Source organism: Stegodyphus dumicola, chromosome X2 (genome assembly GCF_044657685.1).
Source record: "Stegodyphus dumicola isolate Sdum_Otavi_A_Nest chromosome X2, ASM4465768v1".
In the NCBI taxonomy this organism is placed as follows: Eukaryota; Metazoa; Arthropoda; class Arachnida; order Araneae; family Eresidae; genus Stegodyphus; species Stegodyphus dumicola.
The window spans coordinates 133,227,233-133,249,173 of record NC_140781.1 but is presented as its reverse complement, the minus strand read 5'-3'; the positions used below and the strand labels follow the sequence as shown (position 1 = coordinate 133,249,173).

The 21,941-nt window shown below is 33.3% G+C and overlaps 1 protein-coding gene across 3 annotated transcripts in view; it reads right to left on the bottom strand.

The window, feature by feature from the left end:
* The window catches only part of LOC118182818 (synaptogenesis protein syg-2-like), a 437,413-nt gene that overhangs the window by 154,960 nt on the left and 260,512 nt on the right, over nucleotides 1–21,941 (bottom strand). For all 3 annotated transcript variants that reach the window (XM_035352205.2, XM_035352207.2, XM_035352204.2), the window contains exons 3-7: nucleotides 15,841–15,976; nucleotides 8,052–8,185; nucleotides 5,664–5,871; nucleotides 4,355–4,500; nucleotides 986–1,220 (exon numbers count right to left, since the gene is read on the bottom strand). In XM_035352205.2, coding sequence (XP_035208096.1) covers nucleotides 986–1,220; nucleotides 4,355–4,500; nucleotides 5,664–5,871; nucleotides 8,052–8,185; nucleotides 15,841–15,976 — 859 coding nt within the window. The remainder of the gene's footprint in view (nucleotides 1–985; nucleotides 1,221–4,354; nucleotides 4,501–5,663; nucleotides 5,872–8,051; nucleotides 8,186–15,840; nucleotides 15,977–21,941) is intronic.

The following is a 21,941-nucleotide window of genomic DNA, read 5'->3' as shown; positions in this document are numbered from 1 at the left end:
CTTATTTAATTAATTATTATAAAGACTTCTCAAATCCTGAGTAATAGCTTTATTTTACTCCCAAAATGCTAGGCTAATGAATGTTCTTACTCAGTGCAAATATTATGTGCATATGCATATTTAGTTTCGCTTACAAAATTAAAACTCGGCAGTTGGAATTTTAAAAGATTAATTCTAGATGACTATTTTACAAAAGATCCAAATTTAAAACATCATATTCCTAAATAATTTTTTAAAAGTTTTGCAGAAAACCCAATTTTAAAGCATCATATTCTTAAATAGCATTTTTGCTGTTAAAAACATGTACAGCTCATAACTATTTAATTTTACATTTAAAAAAGCTATTTAATATTTCAATTACTTTAATGGACGCAGTCCAAGGAAACACAAGAAATTTACCTTTTGTATTTGAGGCTTTTTATAAGCAGAAATAAACTTTTTAACAGGAAATTCAGTATTAAATCCTCTTCATTCCTAGTTGACAAAAGCTGAAATCCAATTTTAATTAATTATTTAAATTGTCACAGTTTATTCCCAACGAATAGCTTGCCAAGCCAAAATACATTTAGTGAAAAGAATTCATTTTTCAATAAATTTCATATGAACAAAATGGTTCGTTTCTGAGTATTTAGCTGAAAATAATTTTAATTAATTTGAAGTAACCGAATTAATTTCCTGTGGTGAAACTCTTTTGAAGGAAATTATGATACACGTTTTATCTTACTCTGTACTAGCTAGATTGACAAAATTATGCGGATTTACAGATTGATGAATTTAATTTTATATTTTATTGCCACATTCCTGTTTTTTTTTTTTTTTTTTTTTTTTTTTTTTTTTTTTTTGTTAGTAAACATTCATTGAAAGGAAACTGGGATTAAATTTCCTGATAATGACTTGAAATTGAGTTGAATTATTGCTCCATTATTAAATTAAACTCCTGAAGACTTACTGACGTAAGAACTGAAGTGTATTATTTTTAACTTACCAGTTCCCGCTCGGTCAGATAGATGAAAACTGGAACTTCTGTGATTATCTCCTAGAAGCAAAGTCTCAGCAGACGTCTTTGTAATCATCTTGGAGAGAGTTGCTGTGCATTTTAACTTTATCTCCTCGCCTTTCAGGTGTTCATCTTGGACACGAAATCTCAGACCTAGTTTTGCAGAAGATAACCCGTCTGGATAATGAGTCGGAAGATAAGGGGTTAAAAACTCTGGTCTAACCTACGAAAAGATGACAAGGGTAAAAAAGGACTTGAGGTATTGGGACTAGGACTTTGTATTGAGACTAGGTTCTCAATATCAAGAGTTAGGTAAACCATTTATTAATCACAATACTATTGCAAACATTCGTAATTAACTGTTGAATATATTACAAATTTGGTTGATTGTAATCAAGACAAAACACACTAGTGTTATGTGCCAGGGAAACAGCGCTTTCAGGGATGAATTTCAGATTTTTACTTTTTCTCTGTATATATATACGTATATATTTCACCTTTTTTGAAACAAGTATTGCGAGAAACAGCGTCAGCGTCAAAGAATCGAATCAAAACAGTACTTTTAAATCACACTTCAGGATGGAATATTGACTGCTTTGCCGAGCATTGCTGAAGGTTTCTATTAGGAGCAATGGAAAACTTCCTAATATTGAATTACTGAATTATGGACGATCATTTTCTGTTTTCATTGCTGTCTCTTACTGTCAATTTCTATTGAAACACTGACTACGTAGATGAATTTTGAAACAATATTGCATTACGTGCTCACAGAAATAATAATACAATCAAAATATTCGTATCTTGTGCTGTAAAAGGACCCAAAACTTTGACTGAAACTCTAAGTGCTTTCCGGTTTGTAATTTACTTTAACTAACTGGTTGTGAAGCTTACCTGAAACGAAAGTTTAGCGATTAAACAATTCTAAAAGAATGATTGTAGAGCTAGTTTGACATGTACTTTCTAAAGTTCAGTAGAAGAACAGAAGCTGCTAACTGAACATGAATAATTTTGGTACATGAATAATTTTGAAACATGAATAATTTTGGAACATGAATAATTTTGGATCATGAATAATTTTGGAGCTTACAATGGGAACTAACTATGCTATGAAAACATGCGCTTCGTGAATGTTTGGGTAGTTTTCGAAAATCATGAGGATAGCATTATAAAACATTTGAGACTTTCAAACATAATACCCCTCCTAATAAACTGACACCTTGATTGATTCTTCCGAGGAAGTTATTTCTCTTATTCGCACTTGAATATTTTCTCAGTTTTCTTAATTAATTTTTTTCTACACCAGTACCCTATTGTATTATAAAACGTCATATGTCCTAATTACAAGCAGCTGCATTTTAAAAAATCAAATTTTTCCTCCTAGGCAACATCACGGTTCTTACATTTCCTGCATGGTTTCCCTGCAGCTTTGCTTTTGAATCTGCTTACTACGCACTCTGGCTACTTCATACGAAGTCAACATCAACTGTTATATATCTCGATGATTATTTATTGACTGACTTTTCATACAAGTAATAATCACACGACTTCTAGTAATCAAAAGTGAAGCCGATATCTCTTGCATCAGCTTGATAGCTACTGTGACAAAGTTTTAATTTATATCTAAATACTTCCCCTTAAACATGAATAAATAGCAAGAAGAAAGCATCTCGAGCATGTATATTCATTTTTATACCTATTTATTAGCTGCGTAAATAATGTTTTTGGAAGAGTACTTTCGGATTCAAAGAAAAGACCAAAATATTGTCTGCTTTGAAGATGGCTCAAAGAAAAGGCGAATGACGTCAGAAACAGTGAATTTCATTATTTTCGCGAAGCTCCATTTACAGTGTTGTGAAATTCTATAGATAAAATCAGATAACTTTATATGAGCAATATATTTCATCAAAAGATTTCACTATTGTCTTAAAATTTCTGACTATGGTTAAAAACTTTGGCGATACTTCTAATCACTTAATACTTCATATACATAAATTCCAGTAGTGATTTTGCCAATACATACAAGCAACAGTGATGGTCTGAAGCGTTGATTTAGCAATAAACCCACATTTAAAAAAAGTGAAAGTACAAGAAAAAATTTGGATCTACAGTATCACATATGGAAATGATATTTTACACCTACAGACCACTTCATTCCAAAATCGTAAATTTGTAGGTTGCTCTTACGCAAAAATATGACTGTTTTTATTTAAAAATTTATATAAAAAATTATTCCTACATCCTTCAAATCAAAACTGCTTTCAGATTCTTTGATACCTTTAATTTCACAACATGGAACTAAAGCATCAAAGACATCTGCTGCTTGTTAATTTCGAATTCTCATACAAAGTCATCATGCCAGAAGTGAGTCTTTGCCTCAGTATAAGTTTATGAAAAAACTATGAAAGAGTAAATCAGTTTAATTGGAACTTACTTCATTATCTGAGCAATCCTGATTTAACACAATAAAACATACAAAGGATATCTGCCTCAGAAAACGATGCCTTCATGTAGGGCTTTCTAAGCCAATCTGTACTGGCTTCTAAGTTTTCTAGAATGTAAAAATGCGAGAAAATCAATTGTACTTTCCCCGGAATTTGAAGCATGCCTGTTTGTACTCAAACGTGATAAACACTTACTTTATGACGGCACACTCAGAAGATTGCGATAATTCCTTAATTTTTTTGCCATTACAGATGTTACTTAAAAATACGAGATTTAGTCCACCAAATATAGGTAGTGATGTGTTGTTATCTACAACATTCTAGTTCTGGCTCCAGTGCAGATGCTTTTAATTTTCTTCAGAACCAGGAAAGTTTGATAATCAAGTAAGCCCTCTCCACTATTTTTCAGTTGCCAGCTATGTGTGATAACTACTTACACTACGACAGCACGCTCACAAGGAGTGTGATAAATCCTTACTAGTCGACCTTATATTTACGTTGCGTTGGAGAAAAGCACAAAATTCATGTACACTCAGCCCTTTCAATTGTCGAGAGCTGAATTTGAGAAGAGTTTTTGTAGTGCCTTAGGCAACATAGCTCCAATCCCACTGTTGAGAAACAAATGTAATATCTGCCCAAAAATATGCGTATATTTTCGGCAACATGCTGCCTAAGACGGATTTAATAACTCAGCCACTGATAAGTAGGTCCACTGATCCTTAGATCTGCATATGTAAACTAAAACTCAGGATTCGTCAGCGTTTTCTAATCTAGGTTCATAGGGATTAACGATATTACAAAATATTATATAAAAGTATTCCAAAATGTTAATGCATATTTAAAAGTTGTTAACTGCTCGAGAAATAATTTTCTTACTCAGATATAATGCATTTTTGATTTAACAAGCCTGTCTTACCTCTTCATCATTGATATGCCATGAGAGTTGTGGCAATTCAGCTGACCTAGCAGATGAACAATTGGCATCCACAATATCTCCAACGTAGTAACGAGGCATGCCTCCTGTAATAACTGGGCCTTCTTGTCCTGGTGGCACATGGAGAACTGCATAGTAAAAAGAGATTTCTAACAGGAAGACCAACGTTTCGTACTTTTTAATGGGATAACTCGCAATAAGTGTAAAGAATTTGCGAAATAGAATTTCATATAATTTTCATATTCATAGAAATATTTTTCATCAGTATACGTTCTGGGTAAGATAATAAATATTATTACAAATACATTAAATGCCAAAATATTTATAAAAATCATTTCATTTAAAGATATCTAACGAATTAACAAAAATATTTTAAGAGCTTTCTTATTTAAGATAGTAAAGATAGAAGAACTATGCATAATGAAGTAGAGAATTTCTAATGAATAAATATTTTCACATTAGATATTTAACATTAAACCACAGATTAAAACCTTTAACGACCTCATGCCTTCTAATGAACACAATCTCTTTTAATAAACATTCAAAATATTTCATCATCTTCTATGGTAAATGTAATAGTTAAGAGTCAGAGCCACCTAGTCAACAAAGCTTAACGTTCGTTTTACGAGCCTGACAACATGAGGGGGGCACATTGTCTTTCAGTTGGATGAGCTCTTTACAGAGGTTCCAAAGACAGTTCTTCTTAATGCTATTTCGCAAGCGGAAACCTGGATACAGATACAGCACATTTAAGCATCCGAAAAAAAATAATTGTACTTTCGGATGCTTTGGTTGCATCTGGTAGCAGATGCTTCATCAAAGAATTTTCACATCTTTTTCACAAACAGTTTTATGTCCACAAATACGTCAATCATGCGGATCGACCACAGGTTTTGAAACGGCCATGTTGAACAATTCGCACACCCTGCAAGCAATCTCAGCCTGAACATGTGAAATTTTATTCCTTATGTTTGTGATATTTAATGGACGCATTAAATGCTTTCACTCACCAACACTCATGTTAAAAATTACTTCTGGACAACTGCATATTGAAACACAAGCTTTGTTTATTTTTCCATGTTTAAACACTGTTACTTAATTTCGGTAAGGAGTTCTATATAAATATTTCTTTAAAGTTCTTTCTTTATTTTACAAGTAAACAGAAAGCATTAGTCAACAAGCTCTATATGATTTATTTAAGTTTACCTTTAAATGCGTATATATGTTTTACTTAAATTTTAAACACTATTATTCAATGATACTTCTTCCTTCATAGTTTCAATTTACTCACTTCTTTGAAATTCGGCTCCAGTTGTTCCTTCTCCAACAATAAGCTCCAAGCTGCTCGTTGCGTGAACTTGGGATAGTGAAGCAGCACAACGCACACGCAAAGAACCTTGCCATAAACGTTTTGGTTCTAGAGAGAAAATAAGTCTAGATTTGCTCATCTTTAAGTCACCAGTCATGAGATGGTTATGATGCACATACGTTGTTGGCGCCTAGAAGTATCCAAAAAAAAAAAAAAGAAGAAACATTTTAAGCACTCTTCGATGATGTATGTTTCAACTCAACAAAAAAAATTAATCTTCTGCCGCTTTATGCAATTTAGTTTTGCCACATTAATCACAACCAGAGAAAAAGACATTTTTCTGCTCTTACGCTGCCATTTGAAAAATACGATAAGTGACAAAAATTTAGCGTGGACATCTTAATTGTTCATCAAAATTAATTTGTCTTTTTTCAGGCAAAAACTAAGAAATAACAGCTCGTCATTATAAAAATATTTTGATTCAATCAAAGTTAACAGAGCTCAGTAAATAAAAAAATGAACATGTCTTTCCGTGAATGCTTATGAAAATACATTTCCTCATCCATAATGCATTTGATGACATTTTGCAATCCTTTTTCCCCTGTTGAATCATTCGTGTGATCTAAATTCCAGTGAGAATTACTATTATCTAACATTTAAATATTTTTTGGAGTTTGCGTAACGCCTTTTCTGCATAATTTAGTTAATTTGAACAATAAACTTAGATTAATTAACCATCGCGAAAAATGAGTAGAGAATTTTTAGCCTGAGAAATTCAGTATTAAATATTATTCTAATGCGTTTCTTTTCCCACACATTAAAGTATCGAATAAATTTTTACTCTAAAGCATAAAATAATTAATACAGAAATAAATTTATATCTGTGAGATGAGTTCAAGATATTTTCTGGCAGAAGATCATGTATTCTTTCGGCAATTTCTAATTATATGCAGTTATTTTTCTTAGCTGACAACAGAACAAAAATATTATATTACGCGTTTTGGAGTTATATGGTTTAGTAAGTGCAGGGGATGAATATGAGTAGTTATTTGCTTTTCTATTTCTTCACTTCTAGCATTCCCTTTCTTTGAGATCTATATTTACATTTACAGACCTAAACGCACAAATCACATAATTACATAACCTTCTTTTGTGCTCACTTGGCAGTCTAAAATGCATAAATGTATAAATTAAATAAAAATATAACCTTTATAATTAGTTGAATTTATACTCGTGGTGGGGGAGATTTAATTTAAGCAGAAACAATATATAAAAGCATGCTAACGAAACGCTTATCAAAACTAAAAATTATACAAATGAATCAGTATGAATCATGTTAAAGCATATGAATCAGTGTGAAACATATGAATCAGTATTAAAAGGGAAAAACTATAAATATTCTTTAATCTAAATTCAGTTAAGAAACAAGTTATTTTATTTTATTCAGTTGATAATAAAGTCATTCGAAGTCAAACGAAGGTCTAGTTTACTAAAGTTGTTTAATGAATGGAAAATAGGTTGGAATATGGAATTTATGTGAAGGATTTTAATCCGTTACATATCGCTATCGGAATTTACCACAGTAACGTGACAGCATCTAAAACAACATTTTAGTTTTCTTTTATGTGCAGTTCCTTTGGCCATTAGTAGTTAACAACACCCAATTACATACGGTAATATTTATTGACTGTTATGTTATTTCTGAAATGTCCACTTGAGTTGATCGTCTTATGTGTCAATTTACGGGCATTAGATTTACGTCAACCGTACCTAATATATTATCAGAAGATAAAACTATCGCACCTTAAGGCTTAAATATTCAGAGAGGTTGAGCTGCCTTCGAGATTCTTTTTGTCTGCTGGACCTCAGAGAAGTTCAATGAATATTGAATGTCTTAATTTCGTTCTCCGCAATCGAATTAATTTAACAGACTTATAATGCGTCTCAGTGTTTTCTGGTACATTAAAACCATATGTTGTTAATTGGTGTACAAACATTATTCCGGTAAAGCAGAGATACATTTCACATTAATATAGTTTAGCAATGATGGCTTAATATTAAATGGATCTCTCGAGGCTCTACCCAATAGCACTACAGTTTTACTTTAGAACGGTCGCTGCCTATAACGTCTTACTACCAAACAAGGGCTGAACGCCTTTTCTCTTAAAAATGAAAATCCTATTTGCATTTTTCTGGTTTACTGAATACCCTTACTAATGTAGAGAATTCAAAAAAGCGGAGTGAAAAGAAGCTTTAGAAAGGGTGGGTATATATAAACTGATTTGATTAACATAACAGTTTTTCTTCTAACATTAAACGAAAACGGTCACTTTCACTAACAGAGTTATATGTGCTGACGTCATCACTTACCTCTTCTCCATTAATGTACCAAGTGATCTTGGCTGGAGGTTTAGAAGGACCAAATGCACATGTTACATTTACTACATCGCCAATTCTATAGTTCTTCTGAACTCCAAATATCTTAGGTCCTTCCTCCGGTATAACTGAAAATATACATTTGTAAAATGTTGAATAAAACATCCAAAAGCAGATTTAAATGTTGCTCGAACTAAATGAATATTGATACGAATATGCCGTATTGAAATATACTTGCATTTTAAACATAAACATCAATAAAAATGCAGAAACTTCTTAAACTGAACATGTTTAAGCATTTTTAATTCGCATTGAACTACAGTAACATAATTAAATTTGAATGCATGGAAAATCTACAATTTGTAACAAGTTATGATATGCAAATGTATTGGTATATTATGACAATTTTGAGAAAATATATCAGTTACCTTCATCTGTTAACTAGTGTTATTTCCATTTAATATTTCTTTCTTATATAAAAATATCTCTCTTTCTCATACAGAAGCAAGGAATAATTTAGCTAAAAATGTTTCGTACAACCAAAATTGATGCTTTTGTTTTTCTCAATAATAATATTTATTCTTAAAGATAACTTAATAATCATAGGGTTTTTTTAATAATTTATTCTAGTATAAATTATGGTACAAAAATTTCTATGAGCTTCTAAGACATATTAATATTTAACATCAAGAAAATCATCACTAAATATTTTTCAATTCTTAATATGAACACCGGTATGTAAAATGAATAAAAAGGTGTAAGGCTGTAAGTGCATTTTAAACTCTTGAGTTCAGAAAAGTACCTTACACAAGAAAAATATATTTAAATTGCTAAATTTCGGAAAAATAATTTTAATATTTATGAAGAATAAAGACATATGTAGATTAAGTTGCTGATATATTTCTGTCCGTTTTCGTTCTTAGCGAAAATCTAACTGGAGCAAATGAGAAATTTCCCAGTAAAGCTTTAATTTAAAGAGAGGCTTAAACTAAAGTTCATTCAAGTCAAACTTATGTTCTTACACTAATCATTAATTTTTATGTTCTTTCGAAAGCTCTTTGTCTTTCAAGCTCAATGTAAAAGTCGAGTTTTTGTATTAAAAGCTCATTTGACAAAAGTAAAGAGAAAGAATCAAGTGAAAACTATTGGTTCACTTGACTTCCTAACTGATAGTATCTAGCTTAAAGTTCGCTTGGTTCAAGATACTGCTTTGCTGTAGATTAAAGAAGATATAACTGAGAATCCCTCTCAATAGATATTAGAAACACACGGTATCATTGCAATTAAACGCCCACAAATCCTTCATTTCGTCTTGGGTTATTTGATTACTGCAAAACACTCGAGGGCTATCCGTTATGTTTTGGGATGCCATAGTGAAGGACTTTCGAAGGGAAACTGGCTCGTATCCATATTACATGCAGAAAAAACAGTGTGAAAATGCTATGTTAACTTCTGTCCAATACCTTGCTACATTCCATCGCCAAAGAAACTGAAGAAGGGGCTCTACATCAAAGTGAAACAGATATGAACTTATAAGGTATTTCTCCCGTCGTTTTTGCATGACTTCGCGGTGTAGTGGTCAGCACGCTTGGCGCGTATTTGAGAGGTCTGTGTTTCGAGTCCCGGTGAGAGCATTACTCATTTTTCAGCTTTTCTGCTTTAAAAAAATACCTAATATCTCTATTTACTTTGATGAAGAGAAGCGAAAAACGATCTCTCTCTATAAATAGACGTTATGCGTTTTGTGGGTTTTATATAGCATGCTTCTTTCCCAGTTGGTAATTAGTTAAACTTACGGAACACAACAACTTGTTCCTGTTATGTACGAAGCTCTAGGAAACCGCTACGATCTTTTAAAAGAGGAGCAAACTACGAAGACATCAGCTGAACAAGGATCTCCTTCTATAAAGCGACATTTTGTGAGACTGATATATAATTCTTTAACAGCTGGTAATTCGTGTAAAATTACGGTATAAAACAAGCTTCTACTGTTATATATGAACATCATGGTCAAATTATAATACTAGCAACTAAGCATGTATGTGATAAATTAGACGAGACATGAGGCAGCATTTTCATTTAGCTATCTGAAAGAAAGCTCAAGGCTTGCTATGGGCTTGAGGGATTCCACGAATTACTATAGCTTGAGACTTTTGTCTTTACGTTACCCTAATTTTCCTGTCATTGAAATACACTCTCGAAGAAGCCAGCCTAAATTACAAGATCGTGAAAAATGATATTTCTGAACATTGACAAAATATCATTAATAAGGGTAGACCTTGGAATCTTTTTTAAATAAAAGTTAATAAGTTGACTCCTGATAAATAAAGTGCACAAAAATAAATTAAAAGTTAATGAGTTTCCTTCATAAGGATCTTTCCAGTTGCGCAATATTGATACTTATTTATAATAATTTTATAAAATTTTTAAATCAAGACTTAAACGAGCATAATTACTTCTCTTGTACTGATCGAGAGTAACATTAATTTTTTTTATTTTCTATTTTATCACAATTGTAATCTTAACCATTTTCCAAAAGCCAACGATGTCAAATAAGAGCAAAGAAGAATCTCTGTGAAACTAATGTATTACTTCTGTGATTTTTCCGTTACTTTTAATACAAAGATATACTACTGTGTAATTAAAAAATTCATTTCAATCTTAGAATAATTAATTCACTTTTTCCCGAATTTAATTATATATGATACGGCACGACCTTAAAATTTGCTAATAAAAATTAAAGTGCCTTTTTTTTTTCTTTCACAAACTACTCATTTTAAGCACATAATAATATTCAAATAATAAAAAAAATTTTCGTATTTTCTGATTTCTTAACCAGTATTTTTCTCTGAATTTTATTCCGCAGTTCCTATTAAAAGAAATCTCATTTACTGCAATACACCTCACTGAAAGAGGTATTAAAACGATGAACAAATTGTAAGGATTATATTTATTTAGCTAACAGTTAAATTTTAAGTTAAACTTCCTGTCCTATCGCTTCTTAATTTCAACTTACCACTTTCGGCCAGAACGTAGTTTTAGAATCACGTTTGAATGCAAATTGAGGAACAGTGGTATTTAACCGCGAAGTTCTATTGTCTTGGTCAGAGATAACCAAAGATTCTGGCTACCACGTGTCCGCCTTTTCAGGCTACTCTCTTTTAAGCTATTATTACGCTCGGCCCTACTTTAGGCCCTTAATTGCTTCGCAGTCAATTAGGGTTAAGGGGCTAACTCAGTTAGAATCTTGATAGCGTCGGTTATATCTTTTTAGTTAAGATTAGTTACGTTTTAATTCTTAGTTCCTAAGTTCAAGCCCGAGTGTCGGCTTTTTTGTAAAACTCCAAGACGGAATTCTGTTAAATCTTATTTGAATAATAAAGAATCTTTTAACCCTTTCCAAGTTTTAATTACTGTCTCACGAACTCAAGCGATTATTCGCTTACTAGTTCTTAAGATTCTTCCCATTCAACTGTAACTTAAAGTACACAGTAGAGAAGTTATTGAACGTTATAAATTTTCAGCTGAAGTTCATGTATTTAATGCACAGAGAAAATTAATCAAAATACGTTTCGCTATTGTTCAAGATTTATTCATTTCAACATATGGTTAAAACCTGCCAAATCGAACAAATGGAATGATTTCTGCTTATCTTCGAGAATTATCTTCGTTGTTGAGGAATATATTCTTGTTCCATTTTAGAAGGGAAACTGATATCATACTCTATATGCTGCAAGCCAGAAATATAAAGAGAATATACATGTAGCGTCCTCCTACTTCGCCCAAGGGATAAATAAAAAGAATTGGGTCTCTTATCCTGTCTACATTGATGTCTGGGAATGATGAATTCCCATATGAAAGAGCAAAGCCTGTATCAACTAGGATGGGAAAGGACAAACTCTCTAGGGATCAGTTTAACCCCGCATTACTCGCGCGAGAAAAACGAACGGGATTGCTCGCGCTGGGTATGACATAACCAGGGCTGTTTCTTCCTCTATTTTACCATTAAATCAGCACAAAATATAAGAAAACAAAAACGTGGAAGAGAAAACAAATTTTTAAACGCATATTAAAAATTTTACCTTTAATTTGCACATTTTCGGCAAATGCATATTATATATTCCATGTATACAAGTTTTTCACATTTTTCACAGACAAACTAACCTTTCATGTCTTTTTTTTGGCCGCATTCAGCACATTTTTTATATGTCGTCTTTACCTTCTTAGCAGGAGATGCATCGGCCTCATTGTTGCCCAGTTTTACTTTTAGGCTTTGTAGGCACATTGTTTGTTGACTTCTTATCTTCTTATAATCTTCTATCAGTTGAAATGGCAGTGTTTTTAGAAATGAGCGTCGGGCTCGATGCCGAGTAGGTGGTTTCTTTATTGAAAACAAAATTATGCGTGCATTTATTGCAGCAATATTCATCATGGACTATTAAATAGCCGTAGGCCAACAAATTGTTTTTTTAGCCGTTGAATATATTGCAGCTATTTCATCCATGACATCCACAAATTATATTTTTAGCAGAAATTCTAACATTTCCACGGAATTTCATTTTACTTCAGTTTGTTATATTATTCTGTCCTATAAAATAGTCACTTTTCGTTTGAATCAGATAATCGCCCTCTAATTCAGATTCTATTTCAGGCGAAGATTTCTGTTCACTGTAAATTGCTTCATCATCCGCTTCTTCATCATCGGAAAACTCATTACCTTCCTCAAGACTTTCTTCACCCTCAGAAACAGTATCAAGTAAATTTCTTAAATTTCGCATTTCTTCATTATAACTTCGAAAACGCGCCATAATGAGAGTACGATTTCAATGCGTCTACCAGTACTCAGAATTATAACAGTAATGCTCGCGCTGGGTGTGACATACCCTGGAGTGGCGACTACAAGATATCTATTTTTAGAACTCTTTCCCTTATTCTTCCCTTTCAATGTTATGGCCTTGGGGGGCAGCTACAAGAAAAATCATCCATTTTTAAAAACAAAGGTTGGAGAGAAACAGTGAAAAAACCATGGAGGTAGGAAGTACTCCTTTCTTACCTCTATGGAAAAAACGGAGGGGGTGAGTATGACACACCCAGCGCGATCAAACCCGGGTTAACCAAGGATACCGCTTAAGTGTTTGGTTCGGTTTACGCAACGAAATCCTTTAGCAACTGATTTGACTGTATTAACATTTCACCAAACTATAATATAGCATAGTGTTGATAGTTCTTTGAGATGCTGAGCGATTCAGACAAAGCAAGACTGCATGTGGATCGAGGAGCCGCCAAAAGGTACTTAAACTGGAATGCATGTTTCGATTTATTCTCATATATTCCATCATTGAGTACCCAATTATTCTTTCTTCCGTTTGTTTTGCTTCTTTCTTGACAGACAGGTCTTCAGAAACGAAGCTGGTGTAAATGAGTAGCTGGCAAATTTTGTTGCCGCTAAGATAGGTTAATTCTACAGCGATGTGACACAGAATTCCCCCTGGACATTGACAGTAGTTAATGATACGGATAATACTTACTCTTCTCACTCATCAAATTGTTTTCGTAGAAAATGCATGAGCATGAAATACTCCTAAGACTGCCAGAAGTTTCCCGATAACCCAATATTTCTTCACTACATATACAAAACAAATTTTACATTTGTTAAAATATGAAAAAAATGATTTTGTTTGTACACATTTATTGAGACATTTTTTTTAATTCTTCAGAATAAATAAAAAAAGAAATACTGAGAGAAAAGGTTTAGAAAGATTTATCACAAAATTTTCAGATGCTTCCTAGAATAAAGATCGTGTATGTTTTACTTTCTTTTTTAAAATATGACACTCTACTAGAAAACATACACTGATGAATATCGTCACATATATTTTAGCTTATTTTAATTTACGAATACTCCTAAATATTCGTAAATTAAAATAAGCTCATTTGCTTTTTTTTAATTTTTGACGGAAAAAGAAGAAACTTTTTTAAAAATTTATTAAAACCGAATTAACATAAATTAATTGATACTATGTTATATAAAAATGTTAAACGTCAATAATTTTTATTTAAAGTGACATCTAAAGTTTTACTAGTTGTCAAATATATTGCTGTTTGTTTATATGAAGGGGACCAAAAATAGAAAACTGGTGGAGTTTGTAACATGAACTCATAACTACGCCTTCAACCTGTGTATTACGTTCGTATACCTGCATTTGAGTGGCTTAATCGACTACACAGTAGCAGTCTCAGATAGGTTTACACATTTTGACAATCTTGCTTAGCCCTGAGTACATTTGACTTGCATGTATTTTTCCACGTGTATAATTTAAATACAAATAATTTTGAATCAAGGTAATAAAACTCAGGTTATTTGCTTTATCCTATAACTCTGCTTCATCATTTGCAAATGCAAGTTAAATAAATATTCACTTCTATAAAGACAGCCTTCCTCTAATGCAGGTAGAACATATGATGTATGAAGAAGGATAGTTTCATATTGCATGTATTGATTTAAATGTTTAAGTAGTACTCACTTTCCTAGAAATTTACAAATAATTTTAATGGCTCAGTGAATATCTAGTAGATTTTTAAGAATACGTAATTTTAAATATTATATAAATATTTCTCTGCCATTGCCGTTTAATATCCTGATAAAAGTAAAAATGAAATGTAAAAATGGCTTTAATTACTTAAGTTAAACTTCATCCAGCATTATAAACTTGATGAATGAATATATAAATTAGTACTGTAGGAAAGGCTTACCTTCGTCAATTGGGATTAACATAGATATTAGATCCACAGAAAAAATTCCAATTTATGAAAAATCCCTGATAATTGTTTTCAAATAAGTAAAAATGCTTTAACATTTCTGAATGTACGCGTGCGTAAGCTTCTTCGTTGTTAAAACTGCTTTTAACTACAGAAATATATAAATTTGAAGTTTTAACAATTGGTGCTTTACAATTAAATCATATTTACTTGCTTATAAAACTATTATTTTTTCTATCGCATACTAACAGTCGTCAAGCATTAAAGCTACAAACATACCACGTGCGTTTAAACTTCAAAATAGCTATGGAATGCATTATTGTAATTATTTGTGAGCAAAATTTATTTTAGTGTGGAGGAAGGGCGGAAACAGACATAGTATTTGTTGCGAATGACACATGGGGTCAAATTCGGAAACTTGACATACCTTGAACAACAGCTCAACAAAATACCATTTCTCTTATTTTGACTGATACATTGGTAAAGGTTCATTATTTCATATGACATAACTTAGGGGTACAGTGCATGTTCGACCGTAAGACAAAAACTTTGCATACAAATCAAGTCTCCTTTCTCTTTTTAAACACTACGTACAAAGTGCAATTTAACATTTCATTGAAATATCTCATTAACAAATTAAATTACACTGAGTCAATGCGTCTACGTACAATGTGCAATTTAACATTTCAAAGAAATGTCTCATTAAACATTGAGCAGTCACTGAAATTTTAAAAGCTCATTAAAAAATTAATTGCTTTTGTGAAAAAGTAAGTCGTCTATTAAACGAAAAAGTAATATTTCCAACTTTAAAAATAATTTCTGTGTAAGACTCCCTTTAAATTTCAGTTTCGTACAGTAATTTAAATAAAGTTAAATTAACAAAATTGTCTTCTAATATTTCAGAGCCTCAAAATCAAGGGGAAAGTCATATCAACATCTTTCTCAAGTTACAAATCTCTTTAATGCTCGTTTACTTTCAGAAATGCAAACTGAATATGAAAATAATCTCCATAATCATACTAACCATGAACTCTGAGCTCCTTCCCTGCTTTAATCGTCCTGAATGATGGCACTTCTGTCGACACTTCGCATCCGTAAGTGCCTTCTGTTTCAAGATCACTAGTGTACAGGTATGCGTGAGTCGCATTGGAGAGATGGAGCTGAAGTTAAAAGAAAGATGATTATGTATCTTACCTTGGATGTTCCAACACAATATCGGAGAATTATTTCGAATCGAATTTACAGTCGAAACTCATTATGACGACTGCTCTTTGTAGCGAATACCTCATTTAAAAAACTTGAGTGTTATATCTACGACTGATATAACATTAGATTTATTTTCTTTGCACCGAATGTTGTTTATAACGTCAGAATTCTAGCGGTCGTTATAAAGAGCGTCAACTGTAACTAAAGGCAAAGCATCATCTGTTGGGAAAGTTTCTTAAATTAACCCAATATGATAATAATCATTGTCAAATAACAGTTAATATACAAAGCTAACTAGACTCTTAATTTAACGGAAGGAAATTAATAAATATGTATTTATTTAACGCAAATTCTCAGCATTATTAACATTATTAAATTCTAACATTTTAATATGCTCTGAGGAAAAAACTGTCTATTAGAATGGATTCACTTTCTTGGTAAATACAGTTGATGAAATGGAGTTTTGCTTGGCTATGAAAGAGAGTAGTTCCAACATATTCCTCTGTATAAAAAAGTGGAGATTTATTAACAATGAAGAGCTGTGATGTTCGGTTTGCTGTCTTCTCTTTCGTTTACAGCTTGAAACCATATATTCTGCAACAGATCAGAATTTTTTAACACCGAAATGCTGTGGGTATGAAACATAACGCTTGCTTTCAGATTGCCCAAATTTGCGATGTATTCGTTGATGTCGAACACATCTCAAACTTAGTTTTGAAACGGATATGCACGATAATTGCAGCTCGATAGCTGCGCGATAATAGCAGTTATCGGACTGATTTTAGACAGCTAGAATTTCGAACTTCGTAATCATTAAAAATGAATAAAAAGAAAGAGGTTTTTTTTAATTTTTTTTATTCTGAGTCAGAGATTTCTCCAGACAAAAACTTTTCTCCAATTCGTTTTTTTCCAAAATGTCCGATCTCTAAAAAACATTCCAAGTTTCGCTTCCAATCACAACGTTCAAGATTTCATCACAACACGGATCCTCCTACCCGGACTTCTCTCTAACAGAAAAGTCTCCATGAAGGGTGATGCTTAGGTTGATATACGTATTACGTTTGATGAGGTAAAATATTTATGCGCAAACGTAATTCTTCTGGTGTATCGGCGCGCAGATCAATGAACAAATAACAATAGGGTTTCTTAGTTGCGTCTTCATAAGTTTCTTGAAAAATTTTCAAGTTTCTAGGAAACAGTTGCTTTCCCAAGTGAGATACCTGACTCATATCTCTGCAATTTTTACAAAGCACTAAATAGCGTGCATTTAAAGTCACATCTCGCAAGAAGCAATTTTTGCAACGGACATGAAAATTTCGTTACTTAAATTCTGTCAAATTAACATCATGTAAATCAGCGTTTCTTGAATTCTGGGTCGAGATCCCAAAATGTATAGAAAAGCGAAATGTTGGGGTCAGAAATATGTAATTCAGATAAAGGAATTTAACGATACATTAGTCGCAATCTGTTCGTTATCATTAATATATTAAATTTCCTGTACAGTGCATTTACAAAATCGTAGTATTGGCCGAGCTGAGCTGTAGGCTAAATTTACAAATTGAAAAATACCACTAAGCCCATCAGAACGGTGGTGTCGCAATGCAGTTTCAGCATATATCAGAATCACAATATGTCGTAAATATAAAGTACCTAACGAGTTGCGCCACACAGGTGTGCCGAGGGGTCAGAGTCATTGTGACTAATGTAGTAGTAATGATTTTCCAGTACAGTCTCTTATTCCTGTTTCATCGCAACAAATGTATGTTTCGCAAGAACAAAGCAATACTACTTTACGTGACTAAGGACTACTACAAGAATCATCAGAAGATATAAACTTTAAAGCAGCAAAATAAATCACTTGAAAATATTATTTTCACATATCATGTCGCATCAGAAGCGGTGACGTCAGAAGGTTTCCTGTTATATACGGTTGCAAAGCAGCGCTGGGTATGCGTGTGGATGGCAAAGTTTTCAATGACAGAGAATGAGCAAGAGGCCTCCAAGTATGCACCTCTTTGGAACACTGAGTGACGTGCAATTCCCACTGTTGTAAGTAGTTGTTACGAGGAACGTAGAGTCAGAGGAAGAAACCCTGTGTAACCTAGAGTCCTCCTGCCTGTACAGTCAAAAAGCTTCAGGTCATATTACGTTGGATGGAGACGTTTCGTCAACAGAGACAGAAATGTAGAGCACTACAAAAACGAATAATAACTGCACAGGGCGATACTAATAAGCTTCATTATCTTACTATATTCCGAACAGAACGGGTAAAATACAAAACAGAAATTATCCCAGCAAAAACCATCAGCCGATAATCATTTCTGTACAAACAGTTTAAATTCCCATAGCATCCTACATAAAATAGTATCAAATTTTTCTATGCCACGTGGCATTCGAGCCACGCTGCTGCTTCAAATTATGTGAGCTATGGACAAAACACAGCAAACATCATTTTAAATACAGTTTTCCTGGAAGATGGTCCACGTGAAGATACCGCTGCCCAGAGCCTTAAACGAGAGAATACTACCATTCCATCAATGTAAAATGATATACCCTTCACGGACAAGAAGTTTAAACAGGTTTTTAGAATGCTTCCAAACAAAAAAGCCCCAGATCCACATGGATGACAATTATCAATTATTCCCCAAAGCATTCAAGACAGGACAACTAGTTCCGTTTCTTGAAACATAAGGATTCTCAAGATGTAAGCCCTCTCTCCCCCTACTTCTCTTCGTTCGGCACTCAGAAAAATCAATGAAAAGCTTCTTACTAACCGATTGAAATATTATCTGTGTAGTAATAATATTCTCAGACAAAACAATTTGGATTTCGTGCAGGATTATCAACTATATACCCTATAGAGAAAGTACGCAAGCAAATTCAAATTAACGGAAGCTGTAAAATGTGCACATCATTCCTTTTCATAGAGTTACTGAGTACATTTGATATTCTCTGGTGGTCTGCTATTAAACTAGCCCTCAGAAAGTCTCGGTGTTCAATTAATTTATACAATATTTTTGGCAATTATCTAATCGATTGTTGACTGATTATCGCTCATAACATCGGCGCAGCTGTTCAAGTCCAAAGAAAAAGCTTCCCCCCAGGTCTCCTGTGTGAGCCCTCTCCTCTGAAATTTTAGGACTAGGTGCTGGAAGATAACCGACCCATTTCTCCCCCATTTTAGTCTATGCCAACCATGCGGCTCTATGAATTATAAAAACACGATACTACTGTCTGAACCCTATCTGAGAAACTCTGCCACAGTTTGTAGCTTAAAATATCCACAGAGAAGTCCCCTGTTCTGGTTATTTCTAAACCACGCTCAAATCGTTCAAGACACCACTGTATCAAACTTCAAGGGAGAAATATAAAAGTAGTCTATACCTTTAAATATCTCGAACTGACGTGGGATGAGGGACTAACCTGGGTCCCACATATTCAAGAATTACGTACGAAAACAATCATAATTGCCAGAACTGCATGGAGTTTTCAAGGAAATAACTGTGAAGAAAATTCACATCTGCAAAATTAATTACACTCAACAATAGGATTTAGGATTTAGGAACGGGGAAGACGGGCACCACGCCCTTACCATTTGGTTAATTGGTTTAGCGCCGTCTCCCCACTACGTGATCCCAGTCGTTTATTGATATTAGCAAACAGATACATAATTTGAAATGAATACAAAATTTGCAATAATACATAATTGAAATGAATACATAATTTGCAATGATACACAGTTTGGAAGGTAAAAAAAAATAAAATAAAATAAAATAAAATAAATAAATAAATAAATAAAATAAATAAATAAATAAATAAATAAATAAATAAAAAATGCATAGCATATGAACAGTAGGAGAGTACGGAACAAACAAACAAGTCATCTGTAAAATACTAGGCTCAAATATGCAATAGTTAAATAAAACATATACAAAGACAGAAAGTTGCATACAAATAAAGAAGAATTTGCGGAAAAAGCTATACTTGCTGACTGAAACTATCCATATTGTCAACAATAACTATAGTACCGACAGAACTATATTACTGACTGAATGCGATATTTGCAGATCGACTAGAATTATTTACTGATAATGCTATACTTGCTGACTTAAGAATGAAAATAGCTAACATGAGACAAGAAACAATGATATTGAAATTGTGTACTAAATAAAAAGTAGACAGATTCTTACAACATGAGACAGATTTCAATGTAATTAGATTAACATGATGCCATCAAATAAACATTTACAATTTCTGTTATAGTACAAAGACTCACTATACATTACAATACAACATACCAACATAATTTACTAATAATACTATACTGAATGAAGATACTTGTAAGCATGATACAATGATTAAAATAATGATTGTCTTATAGACAATCAACTTAATAAGAAAAGCATACTATCGATAGAAGAGTACAGTACAATCAAACCAACGTGAGAACTATGTAAAGGCATAGCTTAAACATATATATATATATATATATATATATAAATAAATAAATAAAAATAAAAATAAAAATTTCTAACAAACCTGAAAAGGTGATAGATGGAGTTCGATACACACAAACTAACGTGATGCAGTCAAACTTATATTTCATTTGTTATTAACAGTCTAGCTACAAAAAGCAGATAGTACATGGTTAATATATTTCCTGTAAATCATTTAGATTAAACTTGACATAGGTCAAGCCCAATGCTGGAAACTTTCTCCATTACGCAATTTAGTTTGCGGATCAGGTGTCTTTGCTTAACTAAGAGTTTGCAAAATGCCTGACGATTTTGCGTAGGAAATCGTATGTGTAGGCCTTCTGTCAGGGGACAATTGGCTAAATAGTGCTCCGGAGAGCCGAGTTCACCACAACTGCAGACATTGGTATCACTTATGCCAAAGCGTGCGAAGAATTCAGGAAAAGGTCCATGCCCCGAAATGTAACGGGAAAGATGGGCATTGCCACAGCAGCGATCTGTCGACACATATGAAAGATGGTAGAAAGTACGTCGACCGGTGAAGCTATTGTCCCATTCCTCTTGCCACTTACTAATTGCTCGAAGACGTAAAGTTTGCTTGAGAAAAGAATGTGGCCAAGGAATGGATATATTCTCATCAGCATCACCAGAAGCCGCCTCCTTGGCATAGGCATCTGCAAGTTCGTTACCATATTCTCCCACATGCGCTTTAACCCAAGCAATATGAATAGTAAAAGACGGAGAAGCACGTAAGTCCTGTTGAATGTCTCGTATAATTGGAGAGGAATGCTCAGGATTGCCAATGGCGTGGAAGACAGAAAGGCTATCAGAATTGATTGTCGCGTGTGTTATATTCTGAGTCAGCAAGTAGCGGATAGCGCGTGCTATCGCCACTGCTTCCCCTTGAAAAACACTATTCTGCATGGATAAATGTCCCTTCCAGTGGGCTAGAGGAAGATTATCACGAAAAACAACAAAAGCGCTTCCTACGTTATCATCTATCTTTGATCCATCAGTATATATCACGTGGCTTGAAGAATTACGAAACACTGATGGTGGAATATGGAGCCTAACTCCAACCCCATAGTCTGCTGGATGAATACTAAAAGGTTTCAGTTTTGCTTCATAGTCATCAGGCAAATAATGTTCTCCATCAAATGTGATAGGCCTGCGTAGTTGCACAAGTAACTGACGAACAGCCTCTTCCTCAGTTCTAATATGAAGAGGGAGTAGACCGGCTAGAACATTTAGTGAGTCCGAAGAAGTTGTAATATATGCCCGAGTTATACTCAGGGCAAAAGGGCATTGGATGGTTGAAAGATGTTTGACTTTTCTCCCCTGCATGGGGAGTGGCCAAACAGCAGCGGCGTAAGTAACAATCTTTTCTGTGACAGTAGTATATAGAATTTTTTGGATATGGTGGTTTAATCCCCATCGATATCCC